At 39.4% G+C, this 27285-nt stretch overlaps 1 protein-coding gene across 7 annotated transcripts in view; it reads left to right on the top strand.

Annotated features, from left to right (window-relative positions):
* SLC4A4 (solute carrier family 4 member 4) overlaps window positions 1–27285 on the top strand; it is a 327400-nt gene that overhangs the window by 18420 nt on the left and 281695 nt on the right. For 4 of the 7 annotated variants that reach the window (XM_079152709.1, XM_079152711.1, XM_079152707.1 and 1 more), the window contains exons 1-2: window positions 24560–24578; window positions 24938–25011. In XM_079152709.1, coding sequence (XP_079008835.1) covers window positions 24939–25011 — 73 coding nt within the window. In that variant the 5' untranslated portion in view covers window positions 24560–24578; window position 24938. Of the gene's footprint in view, window positions 1–24559; window positions 24579–24937; window positions 25012–27285 lie in introns of those variants that run through there. The other 3 variants (XM_079152708.1, XM_079152712.1, XM_079152710.1) reach the window with 1 other exon arrangement.

Here is a 27285-nt window from a genome sequence, read left to right as displayed (position 1 = left end):
AGTTCATGTGTGATCTTTAGAGTGTGGAAGTTCAATAACACCATGAAATTATATTTTAATTATATATTCATATGTCCATTTTCCATCTTGTGGTTAGAATCCACAGCTTTCATCAGATTTTCAAAAGATCTGTGGCCCAAAAAAGGTTAAGAATCATTAGCTTATCATGCCAGAATCTTACTTAGGCTTATCTATAAAGAAGCCTACAATTTTGAGAATTTTACTCAATTTCAGAAATCTGAAGACTGGTCACTGGTAATAAATAAAGTGGTATAGTAAAATGGAGTTTGAAAGTGTTTAAAGCTGAGTGAATTGCTTGGTAAAAATACTAGACTTGACAAATGAAGATAAACAAGGAAGATTAAACCAGCAACTCCCAATTAACTGAGGTCCTTGGATTGAATAAATGGCTTGAAATTTATATGCAGTCCATGAATCTCATTGAAACCAGAGGTTGAACCATTTCACCCATGAAATTCTTATTTATTTTTATTATTACCAAAAAAGGTAGGTTTTCAATTCTGATTGACTTGGTTTTATATTTATTATATAGTTATCTACTGGAGACAAATCATGTAGTGTTTCAGTATTTGGGCTCTGGCATGGGACTGGATGGTCATAATTGCTTTGCCACTTAGGATTGTGGTCTTGGGCAATTCACTTGACATCCCTGTGTCCCTCATCTGTAAAATTAGCATAACAATATTACTTTTTCTTCAGGTAGTTGTGGGAAATGAATGCTATAGTATGTGTTAAGAACAGTACCTGTTTGTGGTAATGCCTTGATAATTTGATACTTATCTTTACTTCTGGAGTGAATCCTGCTAATAAGACAGGTAAGATACTGGGGGTTGAAAGGACAGTAAGAAGAAATGAGATGTTGAATATATTCCAAATACTCTGGTCCCTCAGGTAAATGAGAATTGATAGTTGGTAATATTGACACTAGTGTGAAGTCTCATGGAGATGTTTCATTTGATTTAGTATGTCTAGACAAATGGATCACCAGAATATTTCTAAGTTTGTTAATTCAGGATGATAAATATTAAAAAAAACCCCCTGTAACCACATGTAAGGATAAATTTATAAGATGTGCTTCCTTTTCTTAAAGGAAGTTATGTCTTGGGTATAATTCCTATCATATTTAAAGTGAAATATTCCTTTTCATAATTTTGTGGGTATTTAACTTTCTTTTGTTCACCAAAAAACTAAATGAAGGTCCCTGACTGTGAAATACATTTTAAAATATTGAAATCAGATCATCTGGTGAATAAGCTGAGATGATCATCTTTATGCAGTGTTAAGAGATGCTTTTTAGTGGGAAAGATGCAAAATTGCTCCTCACATCCTCCTCCATTCATGACTTCATGGTTTTCCAAGCAACTCTGTATTTCTAAGAACTGTATGAAGGCTTAGTTTTTTTTTGTAGAAAAAAAAATTAGTGCTTGAGTTCTATTTTTCTCTTCCCTTCATTTGTTTGTGTTTAAGAAATTTTTAGGATTCCCTCCCTTGAGAAATTAAGATAATATTATATAAAAATTATTACAGATTTCCAGACATGTTGTTGGCTGGTCATATTTCCAGAGTTTGAAAAATTATTAGAAATATAATGTGATATTGCACAATTTATCATATTGCATTAACAGAAATATATTACAGTGTGTGGAAATAAACTTGGTTCTTATATATCTACTGAAATCTCATAATCTCATTTAATGATTTATTGATTTAATTTTTCCCTATTGTCTTTTCTTTCATTATTATCATTTGAACTCTTCTGTTTTAAATCACCTTCCTGTTTAGGATTGTGTGGGAAGCACACAATCTAATTAAGTTGGGATGCCTGATTCAGTTTCCCAGGCTATTTGTACTTTTTCAAGGACCCTAGATGGCATTCAGATGACTCTCAATTGAATCTAAGGTAATCTGCAAGCCATGACCAAAGGTTTGACAGAAGGTGAATATTTCTTCATTTTTTATTGTTTCCAGACTTGAAATTTATTAGTAATTATTTGGCATATTTGGTTATGAGAAATGACTTTAGTTATACTAGAAACCTCTGATCTTTGGAATGGTTCTGTGCTCTTTATGTAATGCTAAAACTCCTTGGATAGTCCATATCGAACTTTCTTGCCTTTGTATTTGGCATGATCAGAATAAGTATGCCTACGTTGCTTTACATGCCATGGACATTTATGTTTCAATACTCAGATCAAAAGTCCTCTGTATACTCTGTGTGTTTTTAACATAATATGTCATGCTTTTAACTTTTGAAATTAATAGTGGCATTTTTATTTAATATCATCTATTATTTTGAGCATTCTGTTAGCGTGTTGGGAAACAGAAGCTATATAGCCCATGCTCACCCTGATGTTTAACAGCCTATTAGGGAGACAATTGAGATGCATTTAGCAAACAGAATACTACAAGGATGTTCTAAGGAAGATTCAAGACAGAAGAGAGTAAGTGGAGTTGACAGGTGCTGAGGCAGTTAAAATCTTTTTTTACCTTCTTTTTTCTTTTGAGCACAATACTTAGATCACACAGTTTCAGATAATAAAGATATGTTGTAGAATATGGTTATCAGTAAGCTCTATGTAGTGCATTTTGGATATTTGCATTTTATCCTGTGTCTTTCTTCAGAATATTACAAACATTTCAGTCTGTAGTACTTCTCTGCAGTTGCCTATTATACAGATTCAACTTGCTCAATCTCTGATTTTCAGACACTTATTTTTCCTCCTAAGTATTGTGAGAAGCCACAATAGATTTAGGTTTAAAAGATAGCTGACTCTCCTATTTTGGGTTAGTTATGCCAAACAAAGATATCTCTGGTAATGAGAAATAATTATGGATGCCTGGAAGTAGAAAAAATAAATTATGATTTGTTCTTGGATCAACTATTACTTATAGCTTTCAGGAGATTTCAGTGTTCTATTCAATCTCATTCTTATTTTTAATTGTTACTTATTATTTTACTTTGTTTTGTTTCATGCTTTTTGGGGAGGGGGCTCTTTCATTGCTTTCTGTGATCTAAGTTCAGTGTTTGACTATGAAAGTCTCTGAGAACTGAACATTTGTCCATCTCCCACCTCTCCCCTGGAACTCTGACAGCGTTTTATCTCTGTTTTCTTCTCACCTTAGCTACCTGTCTCACCTTTGCCAGTAGTGCGTGCATGTTTCTGGTGTTCTTTGTGTGTGGAGCCCACTTTGGTGCTGTCTGAGCACACCTGGGTGTTCATCTGGGCTCACCTGAGTATTGACCCAACCATACCTGGATGCTGGCCTGAGCATGACTAGTATTCTAGGAAAAGTGCCATTGATTGCTTCCTTTGGGTAATTTTCCAGATAGTAAACAGGTTATAGTTAGCATTATCTTTCTTATTGACTGTTGAATAGCCATTTTCTGATTTAAGAGGCAGCCATGGTATTTACTGTCAGAAGAAGAAATGACTTAAATATATTCAGTAAATTACTAGAACCAAAGTGACAGTTGCCAGAAATGGTGATGAAGTTATATCGTCTTCAAGCAAGTTTAGTATGTGGTCAATGCACTGTGTTAAAACAAGTAGCCATTGGTAATATTTTGGGAAATATTTCTTGTGGGTTTTTTTCCCCACAAAGAATGTATTGTGATCTTACTCTCTTCCTCCATCCCTCTTTCCATTCCTCACCCTCATCTCAAGTAAAATCTTAGAGAAATTAGCCAACTAGGGAGAAGCCTTTTTTTCCCTTGCTAAAGTGAATACAATATAGAGAAAAAGATTGGAAGAAATATTTCTGTTAAATCTTGAAAATGTTTATTTCTTTCTTTGGAGTGGGAAACTATGCAAAATTATCTGTTTGTGTGTTTGTTCCTCAGCAACCTATAATATCTTCAATGAAGTAGTTTTATCTTATTCATTTTATATCACCAGCCTTTGGCATGAACTGAAAAACAGGAGGTAATCAATAAAACGTTGTCCAAGTGAGCTGAACTGGTGCTATGTAGCTGCAGATATAAAGATGAAAAGAAAGAAAGGTGGTAGAGAAACAGTATTTGATATTGAGTTCCAAAGGATTGACTGAAAAGTCTGAACAGACTTCAAACTAAAATATGACAAAGAAAACTCACATTCAGAATGTTTTTTTAAAAATAATTTATCTTGGGAACATTTATTCATTTGAACATCCATGTGGGTTTCAGCTTGCTTTCAAATAATATCTTTGTATGCCAGGGTGACTACATCATATACTTTTCCCACAAAATCACCTTCACAAAACAGCTAATCTTTTTATAATTACTTTCCCTCTTTCCCTTTGCTTACTCCTACAGATTTTGGGCTTTGACTGGTAATTTAAAAAAGATTTATCACTTATTTGCTTTTAACAATATAAAAACATAGTGATTCTACTATGATTCTGTACACTGGTAAATTTAGATCTGTCATGACCATGCTTTATTTAAAGTACAGAAGTTTTTATATATCATCTCTGAAACTCCCAACAATGTGCAGAATTGAAACACCATAAAGGGAAATGATGGTTTACATAATTTCTGAAATTGTTTTTCCAGGGGGATAGAAATACCTTTTTGAGTCTCTCATGTAAAACACTAACAATAGATTACTAGCGATATTATTCAGAATATACCAGTGGTTGGCAATGACCTTAATGTTGCTTCATTCTGAAGTCTTGAAACAAGTGAGTTTATTTGCACAACTTTCTGACACATGTGAACATGAACCCCAAGAGTGGGAGTCCTTGCAGACTGATTTTTCACAGATTTCTTATTGCTAAAAAGGGTGGAACATTTTGGCAATTTAAATTCATGTTCCCATAAGCTGGAAATAAATGCATATTAGTAATAGTATCACTTAAATTTATCTGATGATTGTTTTTATTTTATGTGAAAAGCTTGTAAGTGCCTCAGGGGTTTTATAGACCCACATAGCATTTTCAGGCCTGAGGTCTTGCAAAAGTAGCTGTGTCTCTTGCAACTGAGGAAACAAACACAAAGAAACTAGGGACTTGTTCAGGGTTACCTATGTCACAGGTTGTAAGATTTATAGCCAAATGCATGAATTCGAAGACTGCAGTGTTGCATTACCAAGGAAGTCAGCCCACTGACAGGATGTCTCTGTTGGCCCTTTATGGAGACAACTTAGATGCCATCTAAGAAAATCTACCTTCCAACTTTTTCTTGTACAAGTGTGTCTACCCTCAAAGGGTCAGCCTGGCTTTGTCTTCCATCTGCAATAATAAATTAAGTCTAATTTCAAGTTTATCTAACTTCTCCCTGAAATTTTGAAGTCATATCTCTATTGTTAGTATTTTTGATTAGGACTCCTTTGGCTTTTCCCCTAATGGCCTATGTATTTCACTTGGGTTTCTCACTTGGTTATATGTAGGGTTGGTTTTAATGTAGTTACCACCTTGGGATGAATCCTCAGGATTAGGATTGGATGTAGGCAGAATCATGTCTGGCCAGGAGAGCAGCAAGGAAGAGGCTTAATATTCAGGGCTGGTAAGAAGGTAGAGGCTGTCCTTGCTTGAACAAGAGGGTAAATACCAGTGCTGATCAGAAATGAGTGAGAAAAATAGGAAGTCACTAGGACCAGAGTTGGAACCACAGGGCAGAGCCATCTTGGGGTTGGAGAACAATGAATGTGAAAGTATGAGGCGGAGTTGAGACTAGATAAGTGGGTTGGTGGTTGGTTATGTCTAAATGGCAGTGACATTGTGCAGTCACATGTTTGTGTGTGCATTACATGTGTTCATGTGTGAATAGGGTGCAGTACTGATCATAGTGAAGAGACTGAGACTGGATGGGATAGATAGCAGGGAGCCAAGCAGAGTGATTATCATAAGACTGGAACTGTCCTGGGATACATTATTTAAAAATGAGAGAGCTAAGAACTGATGACATCTCAACTGTGTGCACTGGGTTGCTGGGTTACATATAATTGTATTTTTCTTTATTTTCACTATTAGTTTTAATCCCGAATTTTGCCTCAAAGTATTTGCCCTTGCATGCAGTTGTTGACATGTTATAGGGGCTAGTACAGCATAAATAGGGCAGCCTCTGTTCTTATTTTTGGGACAGGAGCCGCAAGAGAGCTGTACTTCCAGGATAGTGGTCTTGAAGGCAGGGCTTATTTTGCCACCACATGGGCCCATCTTTCTTGTTTGCACTGCACATCAGTTGCTCTTTAAACATTCACTTCTTTATCTAGGTTATGATTGTGCACCTTGCTGTGTATTGGTGAATACAGTGAAGAGGTCAGAAGGACTTCTTCCTTTATGGACTCAATGTTTGTGTCTCTCCACCCATTTGTTTGTTGAAACCCCAACATGATGGTATTTGAAGGTGGGGCCTTTGGAAGATAATTAGTTGTGAGGTGGAGTCCTAATGAATGGGATTCATTCCCTTATAAAAAAAAGACAGGAGAGAGATGACCTCCCTCTCAGCAGTGTGAGGACACCGAGGGCAGCCATCTGCATGGAAACAGGGTGCTCTGGCTATTTCCATTGTATTGGCTGGCACTTTGGTCTTGAACTTCCCAGCCTCCAGAACTGTGAGAGATCAATGTCTTGTTTAAGCAGTCAGTGCACAGTATTTGGTTAAGCAGCCTGAACCTCAGCTCTAACAGTAAGGGAGGGCTAAGACCTTTCCTCTTCTCTGCTGCCCACTCAGGCTGTCCCTCTCAGTGTCTTTGTGACTATTCTTTTGGAACTTCCACTTCAATCATTTTTCTTGATGTGGCCCTGGGCACCCAGATGTTTTGTGATTAGACTGTGTGGAGAACTGAATCGTGTGGATATTCTACCGTAGGCTTAAACTGATCCTGTACTGAAGGATGTGCAAGTGCCCACAGTTGTGGCCTTCTAACTTGGTTTACATAGTGCTGTACACAGTACTTCAAAAAGCATGTCAGCCTCAACCGGGGATGTGACTGACCAACAGCTGTTAGAAAATGATGGCCTCCTGGGGAGGGCAGAGGCCTGAGGAGGAGTGGTTATTGAAGCAGCTTCAGGCACATTGTGGATCTTCTAGGCTGTTAGCATTTCCTGGATCAAGAATGTTGGTGAAATGGTTCACTCACTAATGTTTCTGAATCTTTTTTTTTTTTTTTTTGGGTGCTGGGGATCGAACCCAGGACCTTGTGCTTATAAGGCAAGCACTCTACTAACTGAGCTATCTCCCCAGCCCCTGTTTCTGAATCTTTTTAAAAAATATTTTTAGTTGTAGATGAACACAATACCTTTATTTTGTTTATTTAGTGTTTCAATGTGGTGCTGAGGATTGAACCCAGGGCCTCACATGTGCTAGGCAAGCTCTCTACTACTGAACCAAACCCCAACCCACTGAATCTTTCTCAGGTCATAGAATGCTTAGTAAATGATAATATTTGTATGGCATACTGGGTAAACAGTCTAGACGTCTTGAAATTGGAGGTAACTGGCCTGAGTCTCTGACTGTGCATGGCCCTGCCTGGTCGCACCCAGAAGGGAGGGATGGTCATTGCAGCCCACCTATAAATTATTCCCAGCACTAGCTGGAAACTACCAAGATCCATAGTTGACCCAGTAGCAGTTTTATTTAGTGAAATTGATTCTATTCTGGGAGCTTGGGTTATGATTTTGCAACTGCTATTCTTTCCTCATGTGCTTCAAACCTTTTGTCTGAACTATCTGACCTCTAACTTAGACTCAATATAATACCTTTTTATTAGCTGCTGGGTATGTTGAGAAAATAGTGTGAAACTCTGTGTACATTGAAAGTATTACCCTAAACTATCGCTGTGGTGTCACAGAACTTTGGAAGTCATTTAGTGTGTCCTCTGTTCAGTCTCGTTAATTGTACGGGGTAGACGAACACATCACAGATGGGCTTGTTTTTTCCTGAAGTCATTAATTTGCTTTTGACTGCTTATTTGTTTACCAGGAACTTTATATTCAGGTCCTGTCCAAGGTGCAGATGGTTATGCTTTCAAAACACCTTATTGTCGTAATAGTACCCATTAAACTAATCAATGCCCTGCTCTCAATTTCCCCATTTTCAGCACCGATTTTGTGCCTAAGGAGAAGGTGATGCTTATTTACTGATATCTGGTCTGGTCCCCCAGGAAGGGTCCATACACCTTATTCCCTCCCCAGGTTCCTGAGGGCGGTCACATTAAGTGAGCCTGTGCCAGCTCTTGCACGTCCAGTAGGGCAGCACGTGGGCTTTAGGTTCAGACAGATTGAGTGTGAGTTCTGTCTTTCCTCTATGGCTTTGTGTCTTCAGTCCATTCATGTTCTGGCTCTGGGGCTGAGTTTCTTGCTGTGTGAAGTGGAGCTAGTAATAACTAGTGGGCTAAGGGTCATTGTTAAGATCACAAGAGAACCATCCAAAGGGGCCAGGAAAGTGAGTACACAAATGTTGTCGTCATTGATAGTTTTTTTGGCATCGTATAGACTCAGTTTTACTACTCAAGAGAAATCGTTGATCATCTACCCAGTTTTTCATTTCTGTTTTGGGAAATTAGCTATTACCAAATATATGTTATTGAATCCATTTTTCTTCCTTGAATCTAACCCTCTGTCACTTCTCTTTAAAATTTGCTTTTATTCTGTGGGGTCATTTTCAAGTTTTTTTTTTTTTTCTAGCTATAAACATTACACAAGCAGTCTGTGTTTCCCAGGTGACCACCTTTCAAAAATACTCTGCTGGCGTGTTGCCAGTCCTCAGCACGTTCCCAGTCAGTCCTCTGAGTATTATCAACAAGTTGAGAAATTTGACCTCTGGTATATCAAGAGGTACATGCTTGATGATTTCTTTCCTTGACGCCCCTACACTTCATGTTCAGAAGAGGGAAACTTCTCTTGCCCCTTATTCCTGGTGGCTACCTTGGGACTAATTGGCTTAGAAACAACTTTGGAAGACCTGTGTGGTCATTGCTCTTATTCCGTGCTGAGGAGGAAGCATGGCGTAGTGTTGGAGTCAGATAGAACTGGGTTTCAGTTGGCTGTCTGCTGGTTGTTAGCAATGTGACCTTCACGAACTCGTGCCTGCCTGGGACAAATGAAGGACTGCTGCATAATAATACCAGCTGTATGTGTTGTCTGCCAGCTCTATGCCAAGTACCTACCATACAGGGTGCTTTTTGTATATTGTCTTATAGCTTCCCTATAGTTGGATGATGTAGGTATTACTAAGCCCATTTTTAAGGTAAAAGATTTGAGATGTAGAGAGGTAATAACTTGAATTAAATTCATTTTATAAAAACTCTTTACTAATTTTGTTAAAAGAAATTGTGTGGGTGGGACAAGGTTGAGTCAGAACTGGACAAGAAATACCACCTTAGCTTTGCCCAGATATCAACATTTCTTTTTTTAAGTAACCTGATCCTTACTGAGACTAAATAATAAGATATTTCTACTAATAAGTGAAATGTCAGTCGTAATGACAAAACAGTACAAATCAATAATATACTGAAATAATAAATGGTTTGGCTACTAGAAAACTGGCATTTATACAGCTCAGTAGGTAGTTTTTCATAGGTAGGGGCTTATGCTTGCTTCTCAAAGACCATTGCACACAAAAATGATTTTGTGACTGTAGCAGAAATAGGAAAGTCACTTCCAGTGGCTGTAAGAGTGCCATGAGGTGTACCTAGCTGCCCTTTCCTGGCTGTGACTGTTGGTTTTATAGAACAGTAAGGACAGGCAGGAAGACTTACCAAACAGACATGGAAGTCTCCATCGGGGCCGGAACGTGACAGTCTGACTTGCTCTGGTTTTGGCTCTTCTTCCTTTTCAGCTTGGCTGCAGTTGGGAAGCAGGGAGGTCTGTGAAAGTTAAAACAAATGGAGGCTGGAGGGACAGTAATCTGCACTGCTTCTGAGTCTCTTCTTGGCAAAGGGACTTTTCTTCTGATATTTAAATGAAGAAACCATTTTTTTTTTTTTTTTTTTTTGTCACTGCATAGTGGCTTGTGAAATGGATTCAACTTGGTAATAGTTCCCAAGTAAGTCCCAAATCTCCAGAAAGGAGATGTCATGACACTAAACAGATTTTTTTTTTTTTTTGGCACTGGGGATTGAACTCAGGCTTCTCAACCACTGAGCCATATCCTCGGCCCTATTTTGTATTTTATTTAGAGACAGGGTCTCACTAAGTTGCTTAGCACCTTGCTTTTGCTGAGGCTGGTTTTGCACTAGCGATCCTCCTGTCTCAGCCTCTAGAGCCGCTGGGATTACAGGCATGTGCCGCTGCACCTGGCTACTGAACACATCTTTAAGAACCAAGTGATGCTTTGCTTTGATCTTTAGCTGTTTGTGTTTATCTGGATAATTGATTTTTCAGATAAAGACAAAAGCAAATGCAAAATGTTGCCTTAGACAATACATGTTTATAATTTCTTCTTGTGGTAGGATTGCCTCAGTTGATTATGGGTAATTTTATTTGGGATTAACTGTTATAGACAATTCTGGTGGTATATATCCTCTAATTTCAGTTATGTGATAATTTTTAAACCCAATGTTTGCTGCTTCCAACTTACTTTTGGAATGCTCTTGCTATATATTTATTGTTTGAAACTCAAAATGTTTTTCTCCCTAGAAAGCAATATTAGAATGATGCTTAGGGTTCCAGTTCATTTAAGCCCACACAAGTTTATTTCACCTATAATGTACCCCAAACAATATGATTAGCACTAAGCTGTTGTTAGTCATTTTGATACTACTAACAAATAGTCTAGGAGTCATCACTTAAGTGTGTGACCTTGACAATGTACTTATGTACTAAGTCTTAGTTTAATCATCTGTAAAATGGGAATAATAATAGCACTTGTTTCATGGACTGATAGTGAGGTTTAAATAATTCATATAAAGCACTTACTATATAGTTCTTCTTATGATTACTATAATTTGTCCACATTTGCAGCAAGTAGAATTTCTTGAGTTGACCTTGGAGCCTAACTAACAAATGTAATAGTATTTCTTTGGGAAAAATAAGTGTCCTGTGTTTGACAAGAAGGGAATATGTGTCACCAAAAACATTCCTCTCCCTCTTTTCCAGAGACATCATTAATTTGTACAGCCACTCCTGACTTCTAGAGGTTCAGCTTCATGCATACCAGGCTTTGGTTCACAAGAAGCTCCCCCCAAATCACCTTTCATATTCTGCTTTTGTACTCATGTACATCAGCTGAGGAGCAGGACACATTTGCAGTGAACTGAGGTGGCATTGTACCCCAGCCCGCAACTCAGGTTGTGGGTGTCACCAGGTTTATTTGTGCCTCACTGTTTGTTGCTGCAAATATTCAAGCGTCCTGTTGCATTTTACCGTGCAGTTTTCTACTAATGAAGGGAAAAATAAAAATGCTCATGTTTATGCCAAGGAACATGGGTTTCCTAAACTCCATTTTGTTTTGATTAAGATGGAAAGTATCAGGTATTCTAAAATCAATCACGTGTTCATTGAATGAGAGCCTGAGTATTAAGGTATGCAGGCAAAGGAAAAAAAGTAAAGAGGTTGAGATGCTCAATATACATTTTTTATTTGTTATGTTTAGAATGAGTGGGTTTTATAGCTTTTAAGTTTTAGGGAACAGGTCATCTTTATAACATGTGAGTATGTTTGTTATGACTTGTATTTGTACACGTTTTTCTAGGATGAATTCCCATAAAGGAAGAGGGAAGCTTATATGGAATACTTTTAAATTAAAAAATAAACCTTTATTTTTGAAAATTTCAGACCTGAAACAAAAGAGCAGCTAATAGAACAATGAATATCCATATACCCCCTGCCCAACTTACACAGCTCATTACCCTGTTCCACATGTTGTGGGTCTTCTTTTTCTTTTTAAAAATATTTTTATTAGTTGTTTATTTAATTAATTTATTTTTATATGGTACTGAGTTTTGAAACCAGTGCCTCACACATACTAGGCAAATGCTCTTTCCATTGAGCCACAACCCCAGCCCAGGTCTTATTTCTTACTCCTCTCCTTCCCATACTTTTTTCTTTTGCTAAAGCATTTTAAAGCAAATCCTATATCATAGCATTTGACCAATTAATACTTCAGTGTATATGTCTAAGAAATAAGGACCTAAAAAATTCCAATCCCATTATCATCCTTATTAAAATTAACAAGAGCTCCCTAGTACCACCTAGTACCCAGTTAACATTCACGCTTCCTTGATGCCCACCTTAAAAAACAAACAGCTGATTTGTTGAAATCAAGTCCTCAGCCAACACGTTATATGTAATTAGGTTTCACAGGTATCTTTTTGTCACCCCAGAGAGTGTTTCTAAGGTGGGGAGTAGCATCCTTTTATAGTGCGGGTCACTCCTCTATGTTCAAACACATCACTGGAGCCAAAAAACCACACTGATTTCATTCTAATGCAAGGGCATTTCTACCCAAAATGCAGTAAGTATAACTCTAGGACTTATAATTTCCATATGTCCTTCTGCTCTGTTAAAATTAATCCAGAAAACTCATAGTTACAAAATATTTTAAAGGTATTCCTTTATCATTTAAAGTGTAACTTTGAATCAGAGGTGGTTAAAAAAAAGTCAACAGATCAGTTCCATTCTGTTCCCATGATATCTGCATATTAATCACCAGTGTTGGCATCTTTTGACACTAAACATTGCTGTTGCTGGGACAAATTTAGGCAGGTGAAGCAGCTACCTGAGTCATGAACTTACGGTCTGTTTTGGCAGAAGTTAATAAAGATTATTAACAATTTAATGCAGATTGCCCTCCCGGAAAGCATTGCTCAACACTTTCACTAAGCTGAGGTCAAGGTGAAGGTGCTGCACACCTGGGATAAAGTCTTCTAAGGTGTATGGACCCACTCATAGATTGCAGAGGGAAAACTGGGTCAGGTTCCTGCATGAGGCTGAGGGAGGGTCACTGAGCACACCCTGCTGGTAACCTTTGTTTCACTAGCTGTGGCCTCTCAAAGACTTTCTGAATAGGTCAAGAAGCGCTGTAATGGAAATGCTGATATAATAATGACAAGGACATCAGGGTAAAGAAGACAATGAGCTTGAGGAAATAGCACTCTGCTGCTCAGAACCCTCCAGCGACCTTGTAGCTTGCTCAGAGTAATGGCCTAAAGCTCCAGCAGTTGTCTCCCTGGCCCAGCGCCTTTACCTTTATCTCCACTTTTCTGACCTTTTCTCCTTCTCTCCTTTCTCCCTCTGTTCCAGCCAGTGGCCTCCTGGACATCCCAAGAATCTGTCTTGTTCCTCCCTAGCTCAGGGCTCTGCTTTTGTTTTTTCCTCACATGCCCACAAGGCACACTTCTTCACCTCCTTCAGGACAGAGCTGACCTGCCCTCAGTAAGGCCTTCCTTAACTCCCATTTAAAACCACGCCCTTCCATAGTCCTACCAGCACTCCCTAAATCTCTTCCCTGCTTATCTTTTTCCATAACACTGTAACCTATTAATATATTACACAACTGACTTTTAAAGTTTGTGTATTGCTTATTTTCCACCAGGGATTTTATCCTTAGAGCCTAGAATAATGCCTAGTCATAGGAAACACTCCATAAATTGAATAAAGGAATGAGTAGACAAGTCAGACTCTGGAAAATTCAATCCCAAGTATATGAGAGAGATTCCTTGGGGAAAATGAAGGATAACCTTTGAACAGCATTGTGGAAAGAGACATTTTAGTAAGCAAACGGAGACTAGAGAAGTGTCTTCAGTTCCTGCAGTAGTGAACTGTGCTAATGAAGTTTATGAAACAAAAGCTGTTTTCTCCTCAAGAAGCGTAGCCTACATGAAGAGCCACGACTCTTGTGGCTTGGTGTCTGGTGGATCCTTGTGAACCTAACCATTGTGCTTCATCTGTTTGCTAACAGTTGTGCATGTCACACCACCAATAGGAAGTGCTTTTGTAGGGACCCACGTGGTGAACCCCTGTCCCAGGGTGAGCCCAGGCCCATCCACTGAGGCCCACCCCTGCTCCTCAGGGCATTTTGGTTGCCTTTGTTTTCTTGAGAATTGTGAAACTCATACAGAATTATACATACCATATGTTATATCAGAAATTATATACTTAAATGATATTTGTGAATTTGGGCATCTATAAAACATGTTTGAGAAGGGGGTATTTCATGAATAGATCTAATATGTTTCATGAATATATTAGGTATTCTGATGAATCTTTTTTCTCACCAAAAGTCTGTTTAATATTTGTGATTCAGGTTTCTGAAGAGATTGGTACAGATCAGTGAAATCAGCTAAAGTAAGGCAGATGAGTGGATAATAGCAAAGACGTTGGAACCAAACTGCCTGGGTTTGAATCCTTACCTTGACGGTTACTTGCTGTGTGATTGTTGAGGACAAGTTACTTAATCTTTTTGTACCTCAGATGATAGTGATTCAAAACAGAACATTCCTCATTGGATTATTGTGAGACTTAAATGAGTTTATAATATTAAAGCAATTATAATAGTGATTGGCACATAGTAAGTGCTATCTAATGTTTGCTAAATAAAAATAAAGACATTAATTTTGAGATGCATATAAGAGGATGCTTCAACTTTTGACCAGTAGGCCCACCAAGGTAGGAAAAGTGGTGATATGATTCCAAATTACAAGAAAGTATGCTTAAGTTCAATGTTATGAAAAAAATAATTCTTGGAAGTAATCCCTGGTGGGCATAGATTAATTACTTTTGAAGAAATATAGCAGAGTGGTTATAATTGTGGACTGCTGAATTACACTGCCTGCCTGATCTTCTCATTACAGGTACTGAGTGATCTTGAACAAATTATGTAACTTCAAATTACAATTCTAAAATGGATATGTAAAAGTACTTACCTCTTGGGGTTATAATGATTTGAATTAAATAATCATTGCAAACTGCTTAACATAGGACCTGGCATGTGGTAAGTGTTTTAAAATGTGACTTAAAAAATTAATAAACAGGAGAGAATCCCTAATCTCAGTTCCTAAATTGTTAATTGGTATTGAAATCCTTTAGCTGAAATCTTTAGCCCTATCCTGTTACTAAGCCGGCAGACACATTATGACAATGTTCAGAATGAAATAGCGCATATATGATGCTTATCACCCTGCCTGGCCCATAGCACAGACTTAATCAAATGCCAGGAATTTCACCCTAGCCAGACAGTTCTGGTTGGAAGATGAGAATGGTACAGCTACCATGTTAAGGAGAATAGGAAGGAAAGTACTTTCTCTGATGTCAGTTCTCTCTGTCAGAGTGGGAGTAGCATAGGGGCCATACTTGATCAGGTACGGCCAGTTGACTCCCAGCACTGAAGTGAATGTATACAGAACCACAGACTAAAATGAATATGAATTACTTGTGGATTTTAGTTATTGGTGCTATCTGTGGACTAATTACTACAATTAATTTACCACTGATTATAAAGTCAAGCTAAAATGTCCAGAGCTCGAAGTTTATATTGACACTTCAAATCCCAATTCCCTTTGCAAGCAGCTGCCATTTACCTTCTTTATAGGTTTACATACTACAGAGTTTTATTTGTCCATTTGTAGGCATGAGGAGCAAAATTGAGCTTTCTCATAACTTCTTAGGATACTTTTTGATATTCAAAGTAGCTGACATTGCAATTTATATTTAAGTTCACTCATTCATCTTATTCATCAGACAGATGTTTTCTTAGAACCTGCCATGTGGCAGGTTCAGGTATCTCTTAATTTTTTTTAATACTTTTGTTTTATTTATTTATTTATTTTTATGTGCTGTAGAGGATCGAACCCAGTGCTGCACATGTGCTAGGCAAGTGCTCTATCACTGAGCTACAGTTCTCATTTAATTTTTTTAAATCAGATAAAGTGAAATTCTTGTCTGAATTTAATTCTACAAATTGATATTCCTGTGAAGTTGCAGTCTATGAGAAGGGTTAAATTCTAGTGTTATCTATGAGGAGAAATTATGAAGTTAAAATTAGCCTCGAGAAATTCTTTGTATTTATATTATGTTATATCTCTCACAGAGTACAACATGACCTCTTCCTCCCCTCTAACTTAGGCACAAAATGCTGTTTCCTCAGTTGGAAATACCAGAATATCAGACCAAGTAATTGGAAGTAGGCTTGTGTATGGGATCCAGGTTGTTTGAAAAATATTTTGGGGGCATTTAAACGAGACACACTTAACATCAAACATATTTGTGTACTCACTGTCCCCTTTCCTTACTGGTTGACTGATTGATTCATTAGTCAACATTTAATAAGACTTCAACTTCTGTATAATGAAGGACCACTGAATGATTTAAGAGGAGACTGATACCAAATTGTGTTTTATAAATGAGTGGATTGGAGGGGAGTGAGTTCAGAGCCAGGGAGCCAGTTAGAAACCACTGGTGAGAGGGCAGATGGAATACTGCCATTCTATCCTTTCTTCAAGTCTAAACATGGCAGAGCACCCTTGACTGATGGCTGACTTGCAGGAGGGGTGTTCAGTGGGAATGTTTCATTTCCAACTATGGGGTGTCCTTTTCCTCCATTTGCTTTTCTTTCTTTTTGTGCTGCTGGTTGTGGTCTAGCTGTCCAGAGAACTGGATTTGGTGAAAGGAAAGGGACAGAGGAAGGTCATACCCATGTCCTCAGTCCTAGGTCCTTGAACTTGGAGCAGCCCAGCCATTTCATCTTGCCTGATCCCTCTGTTAGGACCTTTATGATTTTTACACAAAAGCCTTTGGTGAGGGACAGTTGAATGTTAAAAGAGTTATAAATGTTTCTCTTTTTTTCTGTTCTTAACAGTAGAAACTTTGAGAACTTTGAGAAAACTTTCAAAGAATAAGTGTTTGGTTTCTGACACAGGAATGAGACTGTTCTTTTCTGTAGTGGAACTCTGGTCAGAGGTGACACATGGTGGTATGGAAGCACATAGGATAACCAGTGCAACAGTGGGTGTGGTCAGTGAGGGAAAGTTCTGAGAGGTCAGGCCTGCAGCCCCCCTTTTAGCACTTAGGCACCTCCCCAGCAAGTGCTCCTTTCCTCTGTTACCTCCCCCAACCCACATGCCTTTCCTCACCCCAGAGCCCCTGTCTTCACCCTCCTGCCAGTTCTTTTCTTGTTCTTTGTTGTGGAACCTGCTCCAGCATTTCAGAACTCAGGCGAAGTCTGAGCAGAGTACAGGAGACCTGGCTGCAACATGGAGAAGATGTGAAGGAAGAGTCTCACCTTGTGGGTGTGAGGGGCAGTTTATTGGGGTCTCCACAGTTGAAACTTCCATGCATTTTCTCATGGGACAGAATTATGGCCTTCAGATCTCTGAGGGCTATTTATATCCTACTGTCTTCTCTGGGCCTATAAACTTTAGATGTAGATTTAACTAAAGTTAATTGGATTTATTTACTTCAAGAACTTATTTAATGCCCTAAACCAACTACCAAACTATTCTAGGCTCATTTTAAAAGACACGAAAGTGAGAGGTTAATTAACCTTCCCAAGGATACATAGTAAAGGGCACACTGGGAATTTGTACTTGGTTCTGCTTGATCCTGCATATGTGTTGATGGACTAATTTCTATACCTGACTACCATGTATAATAATGTTCCTAGGGGAAATTAAAAAGTGAATTTATTAATGAGTTTTTTATTAGCATTTTGAGGTAATTGTAGATTCAAAAGCATATTTGATAAATAATGCAGGGATTACTTGTGTAAAAAAATACCCATTTTGTTTTTCTCAATGTTAATTAACAAAACTATAGTTTACAACCTGGATATTAGCATTGATTAACATTGACACAAATCCACTGACCTATTCAGATTTCCTCAGTTTTATTTCTATCTCCCATGTATTAAATTCTATGCAGTTTTATCACCTGTCCATGTATTTGTCACCTCAGATAAGATACTGGACAAAGCCAACACCCTTATATTGCCCTTACCCCTTTTTGTACTATGGATTCAACTCAGGGGCACTCAACCACTGAGCCAGCCCTTTTTTGTATTTTACATAGAGACAGGGTCTCACTGAGTTGCGTAGCACCTTGCTAAGTTGCTGAGGCTGGCTTCGAACTTGAGAGTCTCCTGCCTCAGCCTCCAAAGCTACTGGGAATAAAGGCATGTGCCATGGCACCTGGCCATGTTGCCCTTTTATAACCACAGACACTCCCATGTCTGACCCCTAGCAGCCACTAATCTGTCCTTTTCTAAATTTTGTCACTTCAAAATTATATATAATTTATATAATTATGATTATATAAATGGAATTATCTATCCAGTATTTAACCTTTTGGATTGGCTATTTAACCTCAGCATTATCCCTGGAAGCTCATTCATCTCGTGTGTATCAAGAGTTCATTCCTTTTTATTGGTAAGCAGTATTCCATGGTATGGATGTACCACAGTTTGTTTAACCATTTGCCTGTTAAAAGACCACTGAACTAATTCTACTTTTTGGTCATTATAAATAAAGCTTCCTCAAAACATTTGTGTACAGGTTTATGTGTGAACATAATGCTTTCATTTCTCTGGGATAAATGCCCAAGAGTGCAAATGAACTTTTAATAAAGCTCCTACATCCAGAGTTCTGTTTGATGTGATCCTGCTCTGGGCTGCATTTTTACCATTTATTGGATCTGCTATCTGGTTGCATGTCGGGCCATTTCCCCCTGGCCCAGGTTCTGTGTAAATTTCCAGGCTGATTAGGGAGCTCCTGAACACTGGGAAGGGGATTTGCTTTGCTTTGTTGCTGGCTGATCTCCCAGAGTCACCTCTGTCATTAGTCATCCTTGTCACTTTTGCTCTACCGATGTCTCTTTTCCCAGTACATATGTCCAGAGCTCCAGCTATCTGCTCAGTTAAACCAGCAACTGTGCTTTCTTCCTTTTTTCCTGTGGGGATGAGAGACCCTCCTGGGCCCTGTGAGCTGTTGGAGGGAGCCATTGCAGCTTTCCTGGCCCTCACCTGCCCTGCAGTTCCCTGTAGTGACTGCATGCTGCCAAAAGATGGCAGTGCACTTTGCAGCCACTGAGCTTCTCCCCTGTTCCCTATGGCTTTCGCTGTTCATTCAGTCTTATTCTTTGTGTGCATGTTGGAAACGTGGAAAGCAGATTTTACAAAGCAGCAAAAGCACCTAAAAAATGCTGTGGGGTTAAAAAGTTTAAAAGAAAACATTGTGTTTGCAAAGTGTTTGTAATGAAAATGATTCTCCGCCTCTTAGAAGGGATTTGAATAGAGAACAGAACTCTGAAATGTGTGAGTGTATAATTTTAGATGTTAGTACTGATTGTTGCATACTGTGTAGCTCCTGAAGAAAATCCTGTGAAACGCTGATTTTTTTTTTCCTGTTCTTATTTAATCCAAGACCAGTCAAAGTGCAGGAGTAGTCTAATTTTGATCTCTGAGATTTGAAATTAACACCTTTTAGTCCTCAAGTTAAGGACCCTGCACACTTATAAATATAGTTTTCAAAGCCGCAATGGCTAATAATACAAAACTCTTCACTTCTCAGAGTTTGTCTGCTCCCTGCATGCATCGGTGTGTGTGTGTGTATGTGTGTGTGTGTGTGTGTGTGTGTGAGGGCATGTTGTGTAAAGAACTGTTGAAACATTTGCTGTGCATAGAAAAGCTGTTGTAAAGTGAGAGATTATTGGGTTCATTGGAGGTTGTAAACAGACTGAGCTAGTGAGGATAAAGTGGGATGAGTTTAAATACAAGGTTAACTAATAAATTTTAAACTGTGTGCATGAAGAGAACCAGTGATGTCAGACTCTGGTATGGACATGTTAAAGACTGGAGTGATGCTGCTCCCTAGAGTGTCATCCCTGTTGCCTTTTTGGAAGCAGTCAGAAAGCCCACATTAGTCTGATCCATGTGCAGCCTGGTGCAGTGGCAGGGTGGAGGAGAATAGGCTGGCTCTGGACTGGGGCCCCAGGGTACAAGCCTCAGAGTGGATCCTCTGCACATCAGCCAGCATGCCGAGGTTGGAGGGTCTGTTTGGCTTCCCCTGGAACTCAGTGCTGCACTTGTCATGATCCTACAACTCACAGCATTGCTGCAATCTTGGGGTGACAAGGAAACAGGTGGCCCCACCTAAGCAACACCCTTTCTGCTAGTGCATCCTTTGTCAAAAAAGCCTTGGGCAAGGAGAGAAATGGACTGTAAAAAGTTCTAACCCTGAAACCAGATGCTGTTACCATAGAGACAAGTGAAATGCTACCGTGGGAGGCATAACAGGGGAGGGAAGGTGGAGGGAGGTGGGAGGGCAACTGAGGCGAATCTAAAGGCTAGCATACCCAGAGACCTTCAACCTTTAGCAGCACTGTGACGAGCAGGCTTGCGTTCTTGAAACTTGTGTGCTGGCGGCCTGCCACTTGCTGACTGGCTGAGTGGCAGCTGCTTGTGCGGTGCAGACTAGCTAGCGAGCACGTTGGCAGTTGGCGCGGGTTCTGGGGGTGGGAACTCAGGGGTGGAATGTCCATGGGTGCTCAAGGCCCAGTGGCTGACAGTTTTGCACAAATGTTTCTCGTGCCGGGCTTAAGTCACCCTTACAAGCCTGCTCAGTGATTAGGACCGGCTGGTGAAAGCCGGTCCATTTGGCAGCAGATTTGACAAATGTTACAGTTAAATCATTTTGGTGTCCCAGAATAAAGGAGAATAAGAAGAATCCTGCTGTGAGTGTGGATTTCTGTAGAAGAGGCATAATTCCTGCTATCAGTGGTCCTGTTAAAGGAAGGCAGTACTGGCCCCAAGTGGATTGTACACTGAGTGGTGTGACCCTTATCCCTATGATGCTGGTGAGAAACTTCCAAATCTATTCTGAACTTCGCTCCATGCTGGTGATGTGAGCAACCCCAGGAGCTGTTTAGAAGCATGCTTCTTCCCATCCTTGTTTTCAGCAAATGCAGGATATGTGAAAAAATGGATTTGGGGGTCTGATTAACTGGATGAGTTATTTCTTCCTGCTGATTAATGGAGGGGAAACTGTTTGGTCTAATGGTCATTTAAAAAGTCATCTCTGTCTTATGAATAATAGTGAGCAACTGCTAAGAGGATTTGGGGTGAAGGGACACAAACACAAATAATTGACATTGTGATGTAAAGATGGAAAAAAGATGGAAGGTCCCATAGTTTGTGCAGAAACCCAGGTGTGCCAGGCTGGAGTCACTCCTGAGGAGTGAGGGCTACTCTGGGGAAAGACCACCTTGGATAGACAGGTTTTGTATTTTCAGTTTGCCTCGTTGACCCCTTTTCACTTCCTACAGAGAAGAGCTGTTTTCAGCTCCATCAGAAAGAACTAAGTTTCTAATTACTTGCTGTATATGACCTTGGAGGGAATGTGAAATATGCATCGAAGAGCCAAGGAACACACCCTGCGTTACTCTCACTCTCAAATGCAGATGGCACATCGGGACCGGTGCTTCAGAAAGGCTGGATGGTTTTCTCAGTTTAGGAAGAGGGCTTGGGGCATTAACATTTCCACTTCCCCTTCCAGTTGTTACAATTTTTTCTTTGTTGGCTTCCTCTTTGGTTGTTGCATGTAATTTTTGGAAGAACTTAGACATCAATGCAAAACATTTTATTTAGGAAATATGTAAGAAGGCAACAAGACTTCAGGAACAGCTTGATGAATGGTGGGGTGCAAAAATGACATTCTATATGTAATTGTCTTGGATTCAGTATGCTGACAGAACTAGAGGAGGGTTGGTTCTGAGAAGATGCATGAGCTAAACTACTCTGTTTTCCAAAGGAGAGATACTACAATTAATGTACATGCGGTAGTACTGCAGTCTAGGGTTTTGTTATGCTTTTGAGGTCTTTTAAGTTAATTTCCCCATTAAACTGTCATCCTTACTAGGGTCCTCAAATGCTGTATAACTGGGGGAAGTCTTTGAGAGGGCAGATGTGATTGTGCTAGACCCTTATCTACCTTGCTTGTCACTATTCCTCCGGTGCCTTGAAGTGTGCCTGGTGCATATGAGGCACTCTACTTACTGAGAGCACGAATGGGCGAGGGTAGGAAAGGGAAAGGGGAACGGTTGAACACCCTCTCTGTGCCTCCCACCTGAGTATGGTGTGCTCCTTTTGTTTTGGTCATAGTCACCAATGTCCTCCATATTGCCAAATCCAATTTTTACTTCCCTGTCTCCATCTTTCTCAGCAGTGGTACTCTCCTCATTTTGTGATTTCTGTGACATTGCTCTTGACTGGTTTCCCTTCTTATCTCATTGGCTGTTTTTGTCCCTTTGCTCTTCTTGTAGATGTTTCAGCACTTGTTCTTAGGTCTACTCCTCCCTCTACATTTTCTTCTTGTATGAGCTCATCTAGTACGAGTTTCAGCACTAGCTTCATTCATTGATGGTCCAAATTTTATCTCCAGCCCTGAGCTGCTGAGCTCCAGATTCAGGCATCTAGTCATAGCCCTGACAGCTCCCCTTCTTTTTCTTTCTTTTTTTAAATATAGGATAAGCATCTTGACCTTAAAGTGTCCAAAGAGAACTCCTGATTCTTTCCCAACAGCCTGTTTCTCCTGTAGGCTCCCCTTGGTTCCTGTGCATTTCCTAGACTCCTTGTTCTCTAACCATCCTCACAGCAGCAAGAGTGATCCTTTAAATAGGTAAAACAGCTCAAGTCACTGTCCATCTTGAAACTCTTCAGTGGTTCCCATAACACCTGTAATCCTAACTGCTTATCATGGCCTGCATGTCCCCAATTCCCTCCAGTTCCATCTCCTGCAGTTGACCTTCTCTCTTACCCAACGTCACTGACCTGGTTTCTGTTTCTGGAACATGCTGAATTCCTTCCCACCTTAGGGCCTTTGTGCTTTCTATTCCTTTTGCGTGGAATGCTCTTTCTCCATATTTCCACAGGGCTGGTTCCTTCCTAGCATTTTTGGTGCTGCTTCAATGTTACCTCCTCAGAAGCCTCATCAGAACCACCCTGTGCTGAGTAGCCCCTGTCTCATTTTACTTTCTGCAAAGATCTTAATACTATCTGAGATTACCTCATTCATCTAGTCATTATTAGTGTTTTAGGAACTTTTTCTGTCTTATTCACAGGCAGCAAATAAATATTTGCTGAATCCATGAATATGCTGTATTATTTAATCTTCTTGGGAACCTGAAGCTCAGAGAGATTGGTAGATGATTTGACTTCTTAAGTCTATAAGGCATTTTCTTTCCCACTATAATCCTGATGGCTGACCCATAACCTGTTTTATGTGTTTAGTTTGAGTACCGAGAAGAAATAATCCTGATATACATCAGGATGAGCCATTACAAACAAGACCCATATCCTTGAGAGAAGAAATCTTGCAAGTGTCCAAAGGTAATGATTTCTTCAAGGACACTCTCCACCAATGGTTACTCATGTTAAAAAAGAAAGAAGAAAAAAACAAGGAAGGAAATATATTTATTAAACAATGTAGTATGAGCTAGGTCCTGTGCTGGAATGCTTTTGGGTATGTTACCTAATTTGAATCTCAAAGCAATCAACACAAGGTTGATATCATTGTGTTGAATCAATGCAAAGTTGATATCATTACCCCAATTTTATACATGGAAAAACAAGCTTGAAAAAGTCAAGTACTTTGCTCCAGGTGGCATAACTACTAAGTGGTAGAACTAGATTCTTTTAAACCCAAGGCTACTTGACACCACATTTCTGACTTTTTATGCTAAGATGATTGCTCTGTGAGGTAGATACGCTTCCAAAATAGTAAGAAGGAAAATATGAATTCAGGGCATAACCACCACATAACTTATAACAAATATCTGAAACACAAGAATAAGTTATACAGACAATATGGAAAGCAGACTTGCTGTATTCAATGCCTGAGCATATAATTGGATGAATAGAATACAGAGTGAACATTTGGTTCTCTGGCAGGGCTCATGCACGGTATGACATAGAGCAGCTGTCCCCAGAGAAAGTTCTTTGTTTCTAGACCGGTACTACACAAGCAGCATTTGAGCAATTCTGGATTTCTTTCTGCTTTCACTATAAATAGAGTTCATGGAATTCTGTATATCAAAGTTAAATGCAATGAAAAGGAGCCACAGAGTATGGAAATAAAGCTTAACTCATTCTATAAACTAGAAACATGTTTGGCATTGGGAGGCTGTAAAAAACGCTGTCATTCCTTGGATGGATTCTGAGGTCTTATTTAGCATATGAAATTGCAGAGTAGATCCTATTATGTAAGGAGACAGGAGGACAGCATAATGTGGTTACAAAATGAAGAACTTTCAGGGAAGAGTTAACAGGGCAGATATACATAGAGAGAGACGTGTGATAAGAATGTGGAAAATGAATGAATGGGCGGCATGTATATGTGCCTATTGCCGAAGCTGGGTTGCTGGATAATCCTCAGATGTCAGATTTCCGTAAGGCCAACATGTGACTCAAAGCTTGCCACTCAACAGAGAATACTGGGCTGTGCTGGTATTAAGAGGCTGGCTGGAAGCTAGGCTCCCACTGTGCATTAGCCTAACTCCCTGTCGCTCTCTGCGTGTGGGTGGGTGTGCATGTGTGTGTGTGAGGGTATACATTTTGTGCAGTGGGTGTTTAAAGAGCTAAGCACTGAAACTGGATTTCCACAAACGATCATCACGAGCACTCCAGACACACCAAACTTCCTCTCTTGGTATTTCTTTTTTTTTTTTTTTTTTTTTTTTTTTGGCTTTCATCTTTTTTCTTGCTTTTTGCAAATCCCAGGGGGAGAGCACCCCAACATCCAGCCTCCAGGATTGGGATTATTTTCTTTTACCTGTCCATGTGGGTGCCCTCTCAAGGTTAGAGCTGAAGCTATGTGGGGCCGGCATATTCTCAAGCACCAGATGAGAGGAGCTGCGTGAAGGAGTAGCAGCCACCAAAGGAAGAGTGACTCTGCCCTGTTAACATGAACAGCAGCTTGCAGGTTAACCTGCCCAGGAGCTGGGCTGCTTCAAGTGGCTCACTCCAGGAGAAGTCTGAGCATTCTTTTTTTCTTTTTTATTACTATAGGATGGAGGATGAAGCTGTCCTGGACAGAGGGGCTTCCTTCCTTAAGCATGTATGTGATGAAGAAGAAGTAGAAGGTGAGCTTTTGGGGTCTGGGAAAGTACATAGTCATAATTATACATATGTCTCTGTTGCATTTGCACATTTCATATATCTTACCTTTTTAAAGTTAAAAACCAAAGCTTGTCTATGGAGTTTCCTTAATCTTCACATTTTGCTTCAACACAGAAAGTAATTTTAAGAACTTCATTGGTTCCTCAGAACCTAAATGAGTGTGGTCTTACCTTGTCGGTGTTTTTTTAAGTCTTATTTTAAAGCAGATACCACTGTTGTCTCTGCCTCTCCATTGACACTAAATATTTTACCAGATAAATTAACCACTTTCCAATGACTGATTCCAGGGAGCTGCTAGATTTCTATACATGTATTTGGCAGCACCTTCTAATATTCTTTTCTGTAGCTTGCAGGGGAGAGAAACAGATGTTGCAGAAAAAGGTGGATACCATTGTACAGGAAAAATGGGTCTAAGCTAAGGATATTAAGAGTGGTAACAATGGATGAGTCTTAGTTAAGAAAAGATGGACAGGCATGTTTGACTTAAAATTAAGCCTCTAGGGCCTCTTTCACTAATGTTCCCCAGTGTCTGTTAACCAAAGAAGAGGTGTTTGTAGCTGGTGCTGTGATGCTTAGAGTATGCACCTCCTTCTCTTGTCCCTTCACATATCAGTTCTGTAAAATAACGCTGCATATTTGATAGTGAGAAGGCAGGGCTTCCTTAATAGTTACTAAATTACTTATGTGAAGGTATCACAGATTTACAAGTTGTTACTGATACTTACAATGACATTATATAAAATCATCAGAGTATACTCAAAGTTAAATGAAACTTGCAGATGAGCCCTGTGATCAGTTCTACCTGTTAAAATCCCCTGAGGGACAGTTCACATGTGTTTTGGAGACTTTACTCTGACTGCTGTCATTTTCATAAGCATTTAAGTGCCTCTAAAAATCTTGGAGCAGAGGGTGGTGGGATGGGAAAAGAGGGTGGGTCTTGTGTGTGCTGGAGTGATTCCTCAAGTAGGCAGAACACCAGGTCCAGGGCAAGTGATGCTTCTTGCCACCTGGGACAACCTGAATAGTGTGCGGCTTTTAGGCTGTTTCTCATGTTTCTTGGTGCCCTCCCCCTACTTCCCACATTTATGCTCTTGAGACTGACCAATAAGAATTTGATGTCTAAGTTTCTTAGGAAAACGGAAACTACAATATTTTCTCTCACATTGTTTTATGGGTTCCTTGCATTTTTACAACACGGCTGTGGGAAAATGTCAAGCCGGTGAAGGCAAAATAGCAGAACTTTTGTCTTAAGAGTTGTGTAACCATGTTAAATCTTCATTGTAGTGAGTCTGTCACTGTCAAAGAGGAGATAAAACAGGTACAGCATATAGATGTAAGAAATAATGTAAGTTCAAGTGACTATCCTGTAGTGTTGGGACAATTAAAATGGAAACAACTTAGGAATGTGAGGTACTGGGTATGTATTTTTCTTTGAGAAAAAAGTCCTAACTGAATTCACAGGAGATGTAAATCTTGAGTTTATGAGGTTGTAGAATTGCCAGCACACTACTGCAGTAGAATAGTGTGTGCAGTTTCTTAAGGCTTTGACGAAGAAGTTTATTTCCTGAATTATTTCCCTTGACTTTCAAACACAAAATTGGGGAGAAACAAAGACAACCAAAGAGGATAGAGATGCACATAAAATTCAAGAAATGTGTTGTCTTTGTGGGGTTTAACTTGCCACATGGATTATGTGCATTTTCTCATTCTGATACGGTCTACTTGTATTAAAGGTATCTTTCATTGATTGGTGCCTGAGGCTGATTACATTTCTTTCAAGGGACGCTTAGTTGCCTGTTGATGAGTCTTGAGGCCATGTCAGATGATGGTTGCTTGTGGTTACAGTGTTTGGTACAGAACTTCAGTAGTGGAGGTACTCCAAACAGTAGAAATCTTGAAACTAAGGTTGGAAATTGTTAATTTCTATTTGAGCCTCCCTTTTCTCACCTGTCTTCATCTAATGGAGGTGGAAGGACTTATGTTTCATTATGACTCTCGGTGAAGTTGAAATAAGGAATAGTTTTGATGGCACACCTGTGGTTCCAGTGGTTGAGTGCTAAGAAACAGATGACTTGGTTGTCTAGACCTTTGATGAAGAATCATCTGTAAGAGGAGATGTTTTTCTGATGAGTCTATTTCATATTTTTTAGTGTGTAAAGAAGTTGTATTTGAAAGAAAGCAAAATGTCATGTGAGTTCTGAAGATCTTAGTTTCTGGTACATTTATGGCAGAAGTGA

Source organism: Sciurus vulgaris (genome assembly GCF_902686455.1).
Source record: "Sciurus vulgaris genome assembly, chromosome: 9".
Taxonomy (NCBI): domain Eukaryota; kingdom Metazoa; phylum Chordata; class Mammalia; order Rodentia; family Sciuridae; genus Sciurus; species Sciurus vulgaris.
Note: the sequence above shows the minus strand (reverse complement) of the source record. Positions and strands in the feature narration are given on the sequence as shown.